This window comes from Hypanus sabinus, chromosome 28 (assembly GCF_030144855.1).
Source record: "Hypanus sabinus isolate sHypSab1 chromosome 28, sHypSab1.hap1, whole genome shotgun sequence".
NCBI classification, from domain to species: domain Eukaryota; kingdom Metazoa; phylum Chordata; class Chondrichthyes; order Myliobatiformes; family Dasyatidae; genus Hypanus; species Hypanus sabinus.
In genome coordinates this window covers 17,971,618-17,988,473 of record NC_082733.1, presented here as the reverse complement: position 1 = coordinate 17,988,473, position 16,856 = coordinate 17,971,618, and the positions used below count along the sequence as shown (strand labels likewise).

Genomic DNA, 16,856 nt, shown 5'->3' with positions numbered 1-16,856 from the left:
TGCGACCTTCCTCCGCTTTCACTGCCATTGCGATGTGTCATCATCTTCTGCCAGCTCCGCCACTAAGTACTTGGTTAGATCACTCCTTGTCTGGAACCTCTGCCTTGACCTTACTGCCATGGGTAACCCAGGAGCTAAGCCCCAGATGGCTAAACTCCAGACGGCATCGCTCTTGGTAACTCAGGAACTCACAAGTTTCTCCACCATGACAAGGTGGTGATCCTTGGAGAAGATCCTATGCTGTATGATTTGATGTAAAGCACACACTTGATATGGTGCAAAGCATCTAACAGCTGATGATTGGGGAACCTTGGTTTGGTCAGGTTGGTTGAACCCCGATTCATCTTATCTCTCTGACTTTAGTATGTGCAGCTTACAAAGGATTAGGTTCATTTGTCACGTGTGCATCGAAGCATCCAAACATGCCGTGAAATGTTCTGCTTGCATGTAATCACATCAGCAAGGGTTGTGCTGGGGGTAGCTCATAAGCTTCACCACACTTCTGGTGCCAACAGAGCATGCCCACTGATTACTAACCTTAACTGCACACTTTTGGAATGTGGGAGGAAACCAGAGCACCCAGAGGAGATCAACATACAAACTCCATAAAGATAATGGCAGGATCTGAAATCCAATTGGTGATCACTGGCACTGTAAAACCACTGCGCTAACAGCTATGCTGCCATGAACTGCTGACCCATACCTGTCACATCTTGAGAAAAGAAGATCTCTTTATACGATTGTCACAAGTTAGAAGAGAATCACACAATTCTCAAGGCTTTAATAACAACAAAGGGTCATTACCAAACATCAGAAATGAGAAGACACCAGTCCCTCCCCCACCGCCAACCCCTGACTGAGCCTACCTTACAGATTCGGGCTATCCGTGAAACAATTGTGGTATCAAAGAAGTCAAATTCTTTGCCAGTTTCACTGAAGAAGAAATAGATTTTTCCATCATCCTTCCCAGGATTCTCCTGGATAAACTTCGAGCCCACAAATGCTGGATCTGTAAGTCAGTTAAATAAATTAATGACTTCAAAAGAAACACTCTTGTTCATGAATTGTGTACAAAACTCCAAATGAAGTTAACATTTAATTGAAGTTACAATTCCTTCCACAGTTCAATCTTTGACATTTCTTCACTGAGGCACAAAGTCCACCACAAAACTGACTGAGGTGGGCTTTTGTTTTTTTCTCGGAGATTTGCTTAAACATCAAACATCAGACGTGTAGATTTCCACGGAATATTTCACCCTAGTTGGAGTTCAATAGCCTATAATCTTCAACACACCAAAGGGATTGGGTCTAAAGCTCCTGAATTAAACTGGAACTGCTATAGGTCTGTACACATCTGGGAAAATCTGTTCCGATTAACACTGAACTTGGCTTGTAGATCCAGGACATGCAGAAACGTAATGATGATTTCTATATTATTAGAACAATAATGTGTCTAAAGGGCATACTGCTCTTGAATTCCAACTGTTTGCTAGATCTGGAACTAGTGAGTTATTGCATTATCCAACTAACTGAGTGAATTCAACTATGATATGGAGCCCCCTTTCATTATTTGCATGTAAACCTAGTTTAAAATAACTCAATTGTTTGTCTAGAGGAAGATTAGTGTATTAGGTAGGCCAACTGAACACAATGAAACCTCCAGTAAATGTTATGATAATTGAACCCAAGAAATAAGTTTGAAACTTCCTGAAATTACAAACATATGTCAATCTTTAACATTTCTCTGTTGAAACATATCCAATACTCATTTGAATTTAGGGGATGGATTCATAAGGTGGAAGGTTAATGAGAAGGAATGTTTGGTGAACACAGATTCTTTTATCTACGCAGAGAATTACAATGCTCCAACATCCTATTGCTCTGTGCCCACTCTATCTCCAACTGCACTGCTGTGAAATATCTCTGTGGATTGGGATTTTACTTCAGTGTTCATCTTTATCATTCGCATCTCAATGTTTGTTGTCTATAACTTACCCTGAAGCCAATTAAGAGAATTCTCTGTTTTTAAGGGTGGTTTATTTCCCAGACTTCTAGAAATGATCGGTTCGTTGCCTTGAAAATTGCTGACTGTTCCTGCGTATAACTCCTCCTCTGGAGAAAGTAAAGACAAATGAGTATTAAAGATGCTCATTCATATTATTCAATATTTCATCAATGACCTTGTCATACTTGGTGAGTCCACATTATCCATCCAATGTGTAAAACATTATGATCCATCTTCCCTACACTACATTCCATCTGCCAATTCTTTGCCCATTCTTCTAATCTGTCCATGTCCTTCTGCAGACTCCCTGCTCCCTGAAAACTACCCACCCCTCCAACTATCTTTGTATCATCTGCTAACTTGACCACAAAACCATCAATTCCCACTTGTTTTGATACCCCTACCAAAGGATAAAGAGCTGATTATCTAACCTATCTATGCCTCATAGTAAAAACTTAGTAGGTCAGACTGGATCTATGAGAAGAGAAAGAGAGTTAATATTTCAAGCTGACATATCTTAATCAGGTCACCCTTCAGCATCCTTCACTCCAAGGCAAAAAAAAACAGTCTATCTAATGACTGCCCCGAGAGTCCTCCAATCTAGGCAACATCTGGTGGATTTCCTCTGCACTCTCTCCAGTGCAACCATATCCTTCCTAAAACGTGGCAACCAGAACTGTACACAATGCTTCACATACAATCTAAACAATGTTTTGTAAAGTTGCAACATAACATCTCAATGCTCATATTCCATGCCCTGACCTATGAAGGCCTTCTTCATCTCCCATCGACCTGTACAGCCAGTTTCAGGAAGTATAGATTTGAACCTCAGGGTTCCTTTGTTTATTAATATTCATTAACATCCTACCATTTACTCTATATGTCTTACACAATTGATACATCACCTCACGCTCATTCAAGTTCAAGTTTATCATCATTCAACCATACTCATGTATACGGCTAAACAAAACAATGTTCCTCCGGGGCCAAGGAGCAAAATAGTCACACACAGCCCATGTAGTTACGATCGAGAACACACAGTCACAAAATAATATTAGCACAAGTCTCTGAATAGGATGGCCTGAAGATTGACAAGGTGGACGTAAATGTATGCTTATGTAAGATAGTTGAAAGTTGGCAGCACTGTTATAATAAAACAAGCAGTCATAAAGAGATGTGAAGCAGGGGCACTAAAAGATGAAAAGTGACCAGAGCAGGATGAGAATCTGAGTTTGAGAGTGAGTCGGAGAGTGGATGGGGTGGCATGGTGCACGGCAGGGCATTCACATGGAGTGTGCATGAGTGCTGGGTGGAAGCAGGATGTTATGAAGTCTAACAGCTGGGGAAGGAGATGTTACCTGGTCTGATAGTTCTGGTTCTTATGCTGTGATACCTTCTGCCTGATGGCAGGAGATCAAGGAGATTGTGGCAAGGATGGGAGGGGTCTTTGATAATGCTGGAGGCAATGCGTACATGGCACTTCTGATATACTGTATGTCCTGAATGGAGGGAGGGAGACCCTGATGACATTTTCATCTCTTGCCCTCGCTGAGACTCAGATCGTTCGGTGAACATCAGTTCACAAGCTGCACTACCTCCTCCATCGATACTGCTTCATCATTGTTGCTGATGAGGCCAACCACTGTTGTGTCGTCTGCAAACTGCATGATGTGTTTAGAACTGGACTTGGCATTACAGTCGTGCAGGAGCAGTGAGAGCAGCAACATGCCAAGCAGGCAGCCCTGGGGGTGTGTGTGTGTGTGTGTGGGGGGGTGCCCATATTCAGTGTGATGAGCCAGAAATGTTGCTGCCAATACGCACTGTCCGTGGTCTCTTCGTCAGGAAGTCGAAGATCCAGTTACAGATTAAGGTGTTGAGACCCAACATGGACAGTTTCCCCACCAGCTCCTGGGGAATGATTATATTGACAGTAGAACTGAAGTCAATGAACAGCATTGATGACACGCCATTGTCCAGGTGGGAGAGGACTGTGTAAAGGACAGATGATTATGGCATCATTGATGTACCTTTGCACAATGCACAAACTGGAAGGGGTCTAATTTGTTGGGAAGGCTAGATTTAATTCAATTTGTTGGTACTAAGTTCCATCTACCAATACTCTGCTTAGCTTTCCCTCCGATGCATATTCTGCTCCAGCCTTCGGAAACCTTCTCCTCTCTCCGCAACATCACCAACTTCCTTATCCACATAGTAGTATTTCCTCCGCTCACATTCAAGTCATTGACATGTAATCACATCAAACGAGGGCACCAGCAACAATCCCTGAGATATGCCTTTGGTCACAAACTCCTGACCTGAAATACAACCTTCCAGCACTCTATTTTGTCTCCTATCACCAAGCTAACACTGGGTCCAGCTAGCTAGCCAGCTTGCTTTGGATCCCAAATAACTTCACCTTTGGTTGCAGCCTACCATACCTTCATTAGTATTCAAACCTGATTCAATCTAGTGAGATGGGATTTCCCCCACACAGAGCCATGGTGATTATTCCTGGACATGAACTCTGTCCCTTAGGAGTTTCTCCAGTAATTGCCCTGTGACTGACATAAGATTCACTGGCCTGCAGTTAACTGGCTTCTCCTTGTTACCCTTCGTAAATAAAGAAACAAGATTAACTATCCTCTAGTCTTCTGGCACTTCACCTGTGATCAACAAAGATGCAAAAATCTCCATCAGGACTGCCGCTATCTCCTTCCTTTCTTTCCATAATACAGTGGGATGAGTCTCATCTAAGCCTGGGGATTTATCAATCCTTATTTGTCCCCTAAAATCCAATGCCTCCACTTTCTTAATATTGACCTGGTCAGGTTATTTGTGTACCCCCTCCCTGAACTATCTTCTATATACTTTTTCTTAATGAATACAGATAAGTATTCATTGAGAACCTCACCCACATTGCCAGATTCCGCATACGTTATTTTTGTTTACGAGGACTCACTCTTTCACAGGCCATCCCCTTGCTCTAGATATACCCCTTAAGATGATACACTCCTTAGGCTCTTCAGATTCTCCTTAATCTTATTTGCCAATGACATTTCATGGCCTTTCTAATTTCTTGATTAAGTTATCTCTTAGCCATTCCATATCTATTATGAGACATCCTTAATCTGGTTGCCACTTGTTTTCTTTTTACCCATGATCAAATCTTTGATGGAGGTGCAATGGATACCTCCTGGATTCACAGACACAACCCTTAAAAAATAATGTAACGTATCTATCATTTCCCTGGTTCAGTGAATGGTTGTGCTGCCTACTTCAGAATGGAGGATTTTACAGGATTAGCAGTTTCGATCTTCAGTCCTAAATGGTTAGATACTACCAATCTATACTCCCAACCATCGTTACCTTTCAGTCAGATTAATCTGGTGTCCTCAATCCTGAAAAATGTGATTGACCCAGCCAAGAGAAGGGAATTCCAGATTTTTGCCTTTTCTGTGAGAAAGTGTGTGGTTCATACGCTTGCACTGGAGGCCCTTGTTCTGAACTACCTCAAACAGACAAAACGGTTTCTCCCCATCGGCTATGTTAAATTATTTTAAAATATCTCAATTTGAATCCCACCCTCTTCAAAAGTTCATATTTGAGTGAATGAAATTCCATTAGAAAGCTCTTCAAGTGGGGAGGCTTGAATAAAGTTGCAACATTTGAATGATGACTAATCTCTACTCTGGCCCCCAAACCCTACATAAGTCACGGGCAGATATAACCAGAGGTACTGGGCAGGGAAGGGGGAGATGGGACTTTGGGGTTCTAAGATTTTTCTGTCATTCATCCTTTGGGGTTTTTTCTCCTGTTTCATGCATGTCTGTGAAGAGTAAGAATTTCTGGTTCTACACTGTATACATTCTCAGATTGAACTATGCAACATCTACTTAAAACCTGCTTCTACTCACCGACCATAATTGCAGTTGAGCTATAGGTGGGATTAAAGGGACATCGACCTTTTCCATCCTCCAAGAGAAGGTTACTGCGGGGGCCTTTTGCAAGAGAGAAGTCTGCAATTTGCTATGAATAAAAGATAATGCATTACCCTGTCTGTAATTACATGGTAATATTTCATCGCCCAGTATTTGAAGGTAACAGTGTTAACACTTACAATGTAGGCACAAGTAGGGCTGAAAGCATAAGTCCCACAAACATATACGTGTGTGCTATTCAGCTGGAGGAGGATCTTGATGTAATTGAAGCAGTCACTCTGCAAATGGACAAATATCAAACTTATTGCAAATGAACTTGGACATATCCGAACAGTTTACACTTTCATCAACATGAATGCTTACCGATAGGCTTTTCCCCTTAAAGTGACATTCCTTCCTCTTCTGATGTGGGGCTTCCCAAATCACCTGGAAAGAGATTAGGAATATGATTGCCCATCATTCAGCAACATTTCAGATGGGATTATATTTACACTATAAGTTTATATTGCCTCGGACTCCTTACCTTCACCAGCTTTCAAACATGAGGAATATTGACAGGTGAATGAGGGATGGAGGCAGTGAGAGGCAGATAGAGAAAGATTGGGGGAGGATGGTGCAGCAATTGGAGATAGCTGCTGGAGAGAGATAAACAAGTGCACAAAGGGCTACCAGTCCCAGACTTCCATAAGTAAAGGCTGTAATAAAGCATCCACTAAGGAAGAGGTGAACGGCAAATGGATTGGTAAGGGGAGTGGGGAAGGAAGCCTGCAGATGAACTGTGTGTAAAGTGAGCAAGTGAAACCAGCAAGGGGAGGAGGATGAATGTGGGTAATGGGGTGCAGGAGGAATTAAATTGGGTGTAGTTCCCTTCAATGGGAGGACTGTGTGAATGCCGGGCCTTGAACAGAAGTAACCATTGACCATGTCAGAGATCTCCCTTTTCATCAGCTGCTGTCATCAATTGCTGGGATGCCCATAATCACACAATTTACTCCTTCAGGTATTGAATACTGTGAAAACTAGTGATTATCCAGCTGATCCAAAATAATTTCATAATCATATAGTGTTCCACTGCATTGTGTTCAATAATTTATTTCTAAACTACCATAAACTGTCTTTATATCTTCATCTACAATTAACAGATTAACTAAAGGAGAACAATATCCTGAAAGATTAAAGAAGATGATGGTACATGAAACACCTGCTGTACACTAAGTCTTTCATTCCTCTATAAAATTCTACTGAACAGCCAGAGAACTTGGGCAGAGTGCCCCTATGATCTTACTGGTGCCCCACCCTATACTGTATTTCAGTGACACAATAGAACTATCATAAGAAGCAAATTAGTTCTTTTTTTCAGAGTAACAGAAATTGTCAAACAACTGATTATCTTTAATGTATCCATCAAACCGAAGCTACAGTGACAAAGCTCCCTGCATAGTAAAACTCCCATAATTCATTATCTAATTGTTCGGAAATCCTAATGCTTTGGCATCTGACTCACTGAGTGCTGATACCTGTGGCTCCTTTAAGCTCATCAAGGTCACTGGAAACTATTGTGTCATTGGTTAGCATAGACATGTCGGGCCAAAGGTGTTTTGTGTGAGGTGTTGGCCGGTTCTGTGTAGTATTGTGACCTTATTATACTGCTGTACCGGGAATTAAAAGTGTAAATACAATAGATTTGCCAGACTCTGTAAATCTAGATCAACACACAAAATGCTGGAGGAATGTTTCATGCTGAGTATGAAAGGTCTCGGCCCAAAATGTCGACTGTTTATTTCCTTCCATAGTTGCTGCCTGACTGGCTGAGTTCCTCCAGCAATTTGTGCATTGCTCGAAATTAAAGGTCTGTTAGCTGAGGATGGAGAGGGGGAGAAGACATCTTAACATTTCAATAGTCAGGAAGATCAGCCAGTCTGTCACCACCAGAGTCCCGAGAGTGTTGGATTTTTGGAATTTTGTTGTTCTTTGTAAGCATTTTTTGAAACAAGGCAGTCAGTTGAAAAGACAAACACCTCATGTTTGACTTTTGTAAAATTCAGATACAGAATTAAATCAACCATGGGATTTATTCAAATTTCTAGCAAGGTAGTACTATGAACTTTATATATTAGGATTTTTAACTGGTCATGCTTCTCTGATTAACTCAACCCAGGCATCCAGCTAACCTCAAAAACAATTGGATCCGCTCTGTCAAGTCCGGCTGAGATATTTGAGTATCCTTCAGATTGGGACACAACGAGGATTAGAATTCACATCTTTAGAGATTCTGGGCCCTTGTTGGTTCAGCAATCACATAATTGTGAAGGAAGAAACTATCCTGTCAGTCATTCCCCCTGCTGGAGGGCATCTAATGACGGGGGGAAACGTGAGGGTGATTTGATGCAGTGCTTTGTCTGAATAATATTCCTACGACCCTCTGCCCTGCATCTGGGTGTACAGCTCTGACAGCTGACAGAAGCCTCTAACCAAAATGCAAATCTAGCTTGCAAACGATTTGAGTCTGCAGCCTAAGGACTTTTTTGCTTCTGAAAATGTCCTGCTCTCCAAAACATTATACGGAAATAAGCTCTAATGAAGATGTTCGTTCAGAATAACAGTCTTTCGTCTTTCAGACAGATGTGAAAATACCTCATTCTTGAACTTGTTGGGAGCAATATCTGAAACATCCAAGGAGAAAATAGCATCCCTTGCGCCAACATAGAGAGATTGTCCATCAGCGCCCAGCAACAGCTTTGTATAGTTTTGCACCCCATCCTTGTAGAAGTGTCTGACGACTCTGGCAGTGTCATCTGAAAAACAAGCACTTGGATTAGATGGTGCAACCGACCCCTTCCAGTGAAGGAAGGCAGGGAGCTGAGGGCACCCCCTTCCAACAAACGCTGCTTAGCCTGGCAAGACGGGAATTTCACATTAAACCAGCGGGGGTCCTTCACGGTTTAAACAATCAAAACTCAATTGGTTGCGCTAAGTTTTATTCTTCTTCCCCAAAGCATTTAAGGACATTCCCAATTACTGAACAATTTGAGATTACCTGTGGAGCCATAGAGCATAGGGTCACATTGGTTTTTGTTATTTGCACACTGGCGTGTATCAGTCTTTGTTTATGGATAGCTTTCATAAATTCTATTGCATTGCAAGAAAACAATCTCAAGGTAGTATGTATATGGTAACATATACAGGACTGTGTAAAAGTCTTATGTGTATGTGTGTGTACATATATATATATACACACACACACACATATATAGATAGATAGATACTTAGATATAGATATATAGATAGATAGGGTGCCTAAGATGTTTGCACAGTACTGTAGTAATTTTATTTATTACAGTACTGCTGCTGCTGCAGACAAAAAATTCAAAGCATATCTGAGCGATGATAAACCTGATTGTGATATGGGTTTCTATTGTGGATTGAGAGTGGGAAGGAGGCAGGGAGAAAGGGAATTGTTTTGGGGAAAGAGGGAAGGGAGAGGGGAGGGAGCGGGAAGCACGAGAGAATCAATTCTGTACGGTCTCAGGGTTGGGTACGTCTTCATTCCTGGCACCCTCCGCCCCGGAACTTCTTTTCTGCCACCCGTGCCACAATCCTCCTGCGGCACTTTACCCTCGCCAATCCTTTGCTCCCACCAGATCTATAGGTTTGCTCTCCGCTCCACGTTGACACAAGCAGTACTGTGCAAAAGTCTTAGGCACCCGAGCTGTATATAAACATACACTTAAGACTTTTGCTCAGTACTGTATTCACTTTGATGGTAAACTTGACTTCGACGTTGAATTTGACTTTGAACCAGGTCTGTCAGTCCACCAGGCAGCAACGAGTTTGAGGACCCATTTTCACTTATCCCACCTTTATCTCATTTCATTCTTCCAACAGCTTTTTTTCAGATTCTATCACTCACCTACACAGTAGGGACAATTAATCATTGCTAAGTGATATACAAATCCATGTCTTTGGAACGTGGAAGGAACATGGTCCCAGTGAGAATATGCAAACTACACAAAGGCAACTCCTTTATCTCTCAGAAACAGAATGTACTACACTACTAAATCTGTTCTTTTACATACATTCCTGGATTTTTGCATCTACAATTAATGCAAATTTTAGATTATGTATATATTCTAATCCTATTTGTCCCTTTACCCCTCTACGCTCCTACAAGACTGTTCTTAAAACTTACTACTTTGACAGAACTTTGTTAATCTTTCCTAAATACATTACAGAAAAAGTCCTCCCAACCATTGAGCACATCTACCAGAAACATTGCCAAAAACAGCAACATCCATCATCTAAGATCCTCACCACCCAGGCCATGCCCTTGTCTCGCTGCTGCATTAGGAAGAGGTACAGGTTCAAGAACAGCTACTACCCCTCAACCATCAGGCTTTTGAACAAAAGGGGATAACTACACTTATTCTGTTTCTTGCATTAATGATTCTTTATCTTGTTACTTCATGCTCTTGTTATTTATTGCTATTAACTTACGAGGGGTGATTGATAAGTTCGTGGCCTACAGTAGAAGGAGATGAGTTATTAACTTCAAACTTCCTGCATTTTCACTCAAAGAGTTGAACTGCACATGCATGTAATGAGAGCTGTATAACTCATCTCCTTCTCCCTTAGGCCACAAACGTATCAATCACCCATGCTGTGGGCCACGTGGAAGTCCACGATGCTCTCGTTACATGAACGTGCAGTTCAGCTCTGAGTGAAAATGCAGAAAGTTTGAACAATAACTCATCGCCTTCTACCTTAGGCCACAAACTTATCAATCACCCCATACTGTGGACCACTTCTGGAGGTCCAAGATCCATATGCTCCACAACCGCTGGACTAAATGTGTACATGTAGGAGGGGGCTATGTTGAAAAATAAATGAGCTAGTTTTTCTAAAATGGACTCCTTCTACCCTAGGCCACGAACTTATCAATCACCCTGTTATATTTGCATTTGCCCATTGATCCTGCTTGCACTTACTGTTCTATAGATTTGCTGGGTATGCCCACAGGAAAAAGAATCTCAGGGTTGTACGTGGTGACATGTTTGCACTCTGGTAATTAATTTTACTTTGAACTTTGACTTTAAGTTCTCACTGTATGTCTCATTGTCATTTTATTTCTAAATTAGGGTGTTAGGATGGAACCTCTTTTGCTGCAGCTGTGATTCTAATTACTGCCACTGCCAATTCCGTAAGTGTTAATTTAGTGAATGTGTGTAACGGGCCTCACAGATTATTATACTGGAAACACATGATCTTTCTTCTGTATCACCTGCATCAGGTGATTTACAACAATGCACTTATATAATGTCCTTGATACAATGACCTGTCTTGAAATGTATCACAATCTCATTAATAAATGAAATGGCAATTAGACAGATGGTGAGAACTTAGGAAAAGTTAGCAAAGTTCTGTTAAGGTAGTAAGATCTAAGGATAGTCTTAGAGGAGCATAGAAGAATAAAGGAATGAAGAGGATTAGCATAAGTACCACATCTAACATTTAGATTAATTATATTTGTGAAATAAAATCCAGGAATTTACGTAAAAAGGGTACCGCTAATAGTTCAATACTTTCCTCTTCAGAGAGATAAAGGAATGGAATCAGAAAGATATGCATCAATACGGGACCCACACGCCAAAGCATTTCACAACTAATCTGCACTTTCACATGCTCTATCACTGTAAATAACTGATTTGCAGGCCTGTTTCTGCTGCCTTTGGGTGAGGGAATAACATTGGCTCAGTTGCTTAGAGCAATACACACAAAATGCTGGAGGCACTCAGCAGGTCAGGCAGCACCAATGGAAAAGAGTAAACAGTCGACAATTCGAGCCAAAGCCCTTCATCAGTCCTAAATGGAATTATTCGTTTCCACAGATGCTGCCTGACCTACTGAGTTCTTCCCTTATTCTGTATATGTTGCTTTGGATTTCCAGCATCTGTAGATTTTCTTGTGTCAGTTGTTTGGAAGCCACCTACCTTTTTGAAGCGCGTCCCTGGAACTACTGTATCACATTGGTTGCTGGGGTTTTAGTTTAACAGCCGTGTGTAGAACAGCACCCACCAACAAGGCAGATGGTGCATCCGGTTGAGCTAATGATGCCTTGTTAATGATGGGCCCAAATTTCTAGTCATCTGATTCACAATGTCACAGTCGCTAATGAGGTGAGCGGTATGCTGAGCAGCTCCATTTTTTAAAAACTTTTTTTATTGCATTTTTAAATGATTACAAAGTATGAAAAAACAATGTATATAACCCATACCCCCTCCCCTTAACCCCTCCCCCCTAACTGCCCTATAGAAAAAAAAAAGAAAGAAAGAAAGAAAGAAAGAAAGAATGCCTGGTTGTTGGAAGATCTCCACATGCTCCATGGAATTCGTAATAACTTTAATATGTATATTTATTTCTTTCCCCTAATAACCAATTGTTTCATCTTCAGAGCATCTATATATTTAATCCTGTCTTTTGTAAATAAGGGCTCCAAATTTTCAGAAATGTTTCATATTTATCGGATCAGTGTTTCCGATGTAACCAGGAAACTGGTACTTCTTTACATTCGACATGGTCTTGCTCTAAAATTCAACCTTTTTGGACAAATTTAAGACTTTTACTGGAACAAATTACAGGAACACAACTTCCTCATAATCCAATATTATTTTTACTAGGTGATATTGAAGGGATAAAACCGAAACTCAAACTAAATAAGTATCAGAAAGAATTTATAAAAATTGCACTGGCAGTAGCCAAAAAAGCTATTGCAGTTACTTGGAAATCGGATACACATTTAAGTATAGATTCTTGGAAGAAAGAAATCTATGGTTGTATTCCATTAGAAAAAATTACTTATAATTTAAGAGAGCAGCTCCATTTCTAAAGCTGAGATTGCAAATGGCAGCTAAATTACTTCTGTAAATCAGGCTAGTTCTTAAACAAAACAAGTAAACTGTGACCCTTGGGTACGTACATGTTACTGACTGTAATGGAATCATAAATTAGTCATTCATCGGACAGAATATTGACGGCATGGTGCATATCATCAGTAACATGCCAGCCATACTCTGTCCAAAGAAATGCTAATTTATGATTCCATTACTGTTTGAGTGATCAGAACAACAGGTAAGGTGTTTCAGAATTTTATTCGCTTTTCATTGGGTCTGCCAAAATAAAGTCTGTCCAATAGGAAAAGGTTCAACTTTTTCATTCTAAAGACAATTGCAAATGCCTCTTTCTAAATCCAGATTTTTTTTTGTCAATACTCATGGTGCAAGAACCTTTGCTGTTTTCTTGATGTTCATGTTGACAATTACTTACTTACTGCCCGTTATGCAGCAGGCATTTAGGGCAGCAATGAAGGTCCTCCATCTTGCCTGTATAGAAGGATTCTTCATTGCTGCTTCTGTAATAATTGCTTTTTGGCCACCCGGGGTCGTTAGCCCTGAGCTAAACCCCCAACCCTGGAGGCATGGTGGGCCACTCTTAGTTTTGCCTCTACCCTTTCACCCGTCTGGCATAAGTGACCCTATGAAGAGCCGAAGCACAAGGTCCTGCCTCCAGCCAACATAGCTCTCCAGGTCATTGAGGCACGTGGACCTCCAACCCCTACAACAAGGCTATGGTCCTCTTGGAGGTCACGTTGACTATTTAACCATAATTTTTTGTCTTGATGTATACCAACACATTCTCAGGCTTAGCTTCTGCTATAGACAATGATGTTTACAATGATTCAAACTATCACAGCGATCACCAACATTGTTGGCTCACAGGCTTACCTGCTGGCTTCACATAGAGTCTATTTATTCTCTTGACTCAAGCTTCAGTCTTTACATTCTGATGGCCCACTTATGTCATGTGTAAAAGTTCTTATTCAAATGGCATGAATTATGTGAATCTCTAACAGACAAGAACAGATGCTAAAACAGGTGCATTTTCTTTTTTCTACACTCTCCAACCATGGGGAATATATATCATACCGATATCAGACATGTATATATTATAAGCAGAATAATGTTTGCTCTTCATGAACCTGGAGCAACTTACTGCATAGAAGGCAACCATTTTGCTCCTTGTGTTCGTGCCAATCTGAAGAAGACAATTTAGATGATCTACTTTCAACTTAAATTTGCTTCCCCTCCCCCCACCTTGGTATTCTGGCAACTTCCCCCTCCTTTCTGAGTCCTGAGGAAGGTTCTTGGCCTGAAATGTCGACTGTTTATTCATTTCCATAGACACTGTTGAGTTCCTTCACCATTTTGTGTGTGTGTGACTTTAAATTTCCAACATCTGCAGAATTTTTCATGTTTATAATTTCCATTAATCCCGTTTCCTAACTCCTGGTCCACAAGCAGTCATATTTTACAGGCAGTGAAAGTTTCTGCCTCCCACGCTTTAAGAAGAGAGTTTCATACCCTATAACTTGTCAGATAAAAATAATATACCTCATCTCCCCTGTAATCTTCCTACTAACTCAATCCTCGCTGCTGAGAGAAATGTCCTTCCTGCTCCCCTGTCTACATGTCTTATTTTATATACCTCATTTAAATCTCCCCTCTTTGTTCGAAGAAAATTATCCCAACCGATGCAATCTCTTCTCTTAAGTAAAGTTCTCCAGCCCAGCAACATCTTTGTGCATCTTTTCCACAACTTGTCTTGGGCAACCACATTTTGCCGGTGGTTTGATAATCACAACTGTACAAAGTAGTTTAGCTGGATAGTTTCTGGCATGGCCTCTGTTCCTGCCCCCTTAACCAATAATAGCCAGTAAACCATATGTCTTATCTACGTGTACCTTTATTTTTGAGACACCTCTAGCCACCTTTAGTTAACCTGTAAGCAGCAGCAATGAGCACAGCTCCCCTTTCCCCTTGAACTTAGCATACACAGGATTACATTAGGATGGCTTGAGGATAGAAAAGACAAAGAAATTACAATAAATTAATCACAGTATAACAGGAAGCACTCTTTGTGTACGTGCTTCCCGCCTGCTATTTTGGAGCTTAAAAAAGTCAGTCTACCAGCATTCAATCGACCTTGATTAGCTGCTATTAAACAACATGTTATCATCCATATATATAGTAATGAGTAAAATATATAACCTAGGCTTATGACCTCTAGTTAACTAAATTTACAGGCTGTATCTTTGTAACACTGCACAAAATAATTTAATAGAAAGTTGTTTTAAAGACGAACTCACTAGAAAAGCAGCTGGATTCTTGATAAAAAACAAAAAATGCTGGAGCTACACGGTAGGCCATGCCACATCTGTGGGAGGAGAAGCAGAGTTAATGTCTCAGGTCAAGGACACTTGGTCGGAACAGGCAAGGAGGCAAAAGAAGTTTGTTGAGCCACAGAGAGGATGGAGAGGGCTGAAGTCTCTGAGAGAATTAAACCGGGGTGACCACGGGGAAACACTGTAAACCAGGTTATCTGGTCAGTGAGTCAATGGGAACAGTTAGAGAGTGAGAGCATAAACACAAGAACGTAGTCAAAGGAATGTAGCATTGGGAAAGTGCAGAGAAGGAGACTGGGGTTGATGTGCACTCCCAAAGGAAAGAAAAAGAAGGAAGCATGTTCTAACATTTTCTGAGTTTAGAGTTCAAGTATCTGCAGTCATGCTCACTTCCTCCCGCTGTAGTGAATTGGAGTTGTCAGCTGAGATGTTGAATGACACATTGCCAATTCTCTGAGAGTAACAGGAGCTTTGGCTTCAGTCTGGGTGCATACCACTTGTGGTTGTGTGGTTCTCCAGTGGTTACAGATCAGAATCTCAAATTGGCTTTCCTTTAGGCTGCTGAAGCAAACATTTAATTGAGAAGAGGTAAAACCACACTGGGAGATCGAGTGTGTCCACGTCACCAAGAAGCAGCCAACAACCTCAGGAAAGGCTACACTATGCAAGTTCTGTCTTCTTTCAGCTGGTTGAATACTGATCATCCTCAAACATAACCTTTGATACCCACGCAACAAATACTGCCTGACCTGCCACAAGGTTCCAGCATTTTCTTTTATTGAGTATTCCAGCATCTGCTATAGAATATAAATTTGTACAGCACAGCAACAGGCTCTTTGATCTCTAATGTTTGCACTAAATAATATTGAGATAAAGTGGTTGCTATCCATCTGAACCAAAGTGTTCCCAACCAAATCACAAATAATCTGTATTTTAGCACTCTGGAGAACTATTAAATTATACATGTGCCTGTGGGTTATTGGCACAAGTACTGTCACATGTACGATCAGGCAGGAGTTCCCGGAACTTTAGGTCCCACAGGTTCGGGAATATTTAATATCAGACAACCATCAGGCTCCTGCACCACAGTGGATAGCTCCACTTACCAGAAGTCTGAACTGACTCCACGATCTGCAGTCTCACTTTCAAGGACTCCACAACTCACGTTCTCAGTACTATCTCTTATTTGCACCATATCTCTTATTTTGCACATTGATTGTTTGTCAGTTTCTGTTTGTAGTTTTTCATAAATACTATTATATTTATTTTTCAATAAATGCTTGCAAAAATGAATCTCAAGATATTACATGGTTACATATACGTACTTTGATAATAAATTTACTTTGATTTTGACTTAGAAAGTACCCTGAAAAGCTTTATTTGCATGTCCTTCATGCAGATAATTTCATTACAACAGTACTTTGAGGTAGTACAAGGGTAAATTATAACAGAATGCAGAAAAAAGTTTTACAGTTACAGAGCAAGTCTGAGATTACTTGCTAATCCCACTTTTCCCAGGAAATAACACTGAGCTATAGAACAGAGAGAGGTACAGCAGAGAAACAGTCTTTTCAGCCCTACATCTGTACCAAATTAAATCTCTTCATGATCTATTATCTCCCCATTCCACTCAGATTTGCGTGTCTAACTTACAGCCACCATCTTGGATGCACTCCGG

The 16,856-nt window shown here is 40.8% G+C and overlaps 1 protein-coding gene across 7 annotated transcripts in view; it reads right to left on the bottom strand.

Moving 5' to 3' along the window:
- Positions 1-16,856, bottom strand: part of sema4ba (sema domain, immunoglobulin domain (Ig), transmembrane domain (TM) and short cytoplasmic domain, (semaphorin) 4Ba) — a 435,779-nt gene that overhangs the window by 44,561 nt on the left and 374,362 nt on the right. For all 7 annotated transcript variants that reach the window (XM_059952676.1, XM_059952674.1, XM_059952678.1 and 4 more), the window contains 6 exons: positions 8,578-8,738; positions 6,307-6,369; positions 6,123-6,221; positions 5,920-6,031; positions 1,996-2,112; positions 867-1,009 (listed from right to left, as the gene is read on the bottom strand). In XM_059952676.1, coding sequence (XP_059808659.1) covers positions 867-1,009; positions 1,996-2,112; positions 5,920-6,031; positions 6,123-6,221; positions 6,307-6,369; positions 8,578-8,738 — 695 coding nt within the window. The remainder of the gene's footprint in view (positions 1-866; positions 1,010-1,995; positions 2,113-5,919; positions 6,032-6,122; positions 6,222-6,306; positions 6,370-8,577; positions 8,739-16,856) is intronic.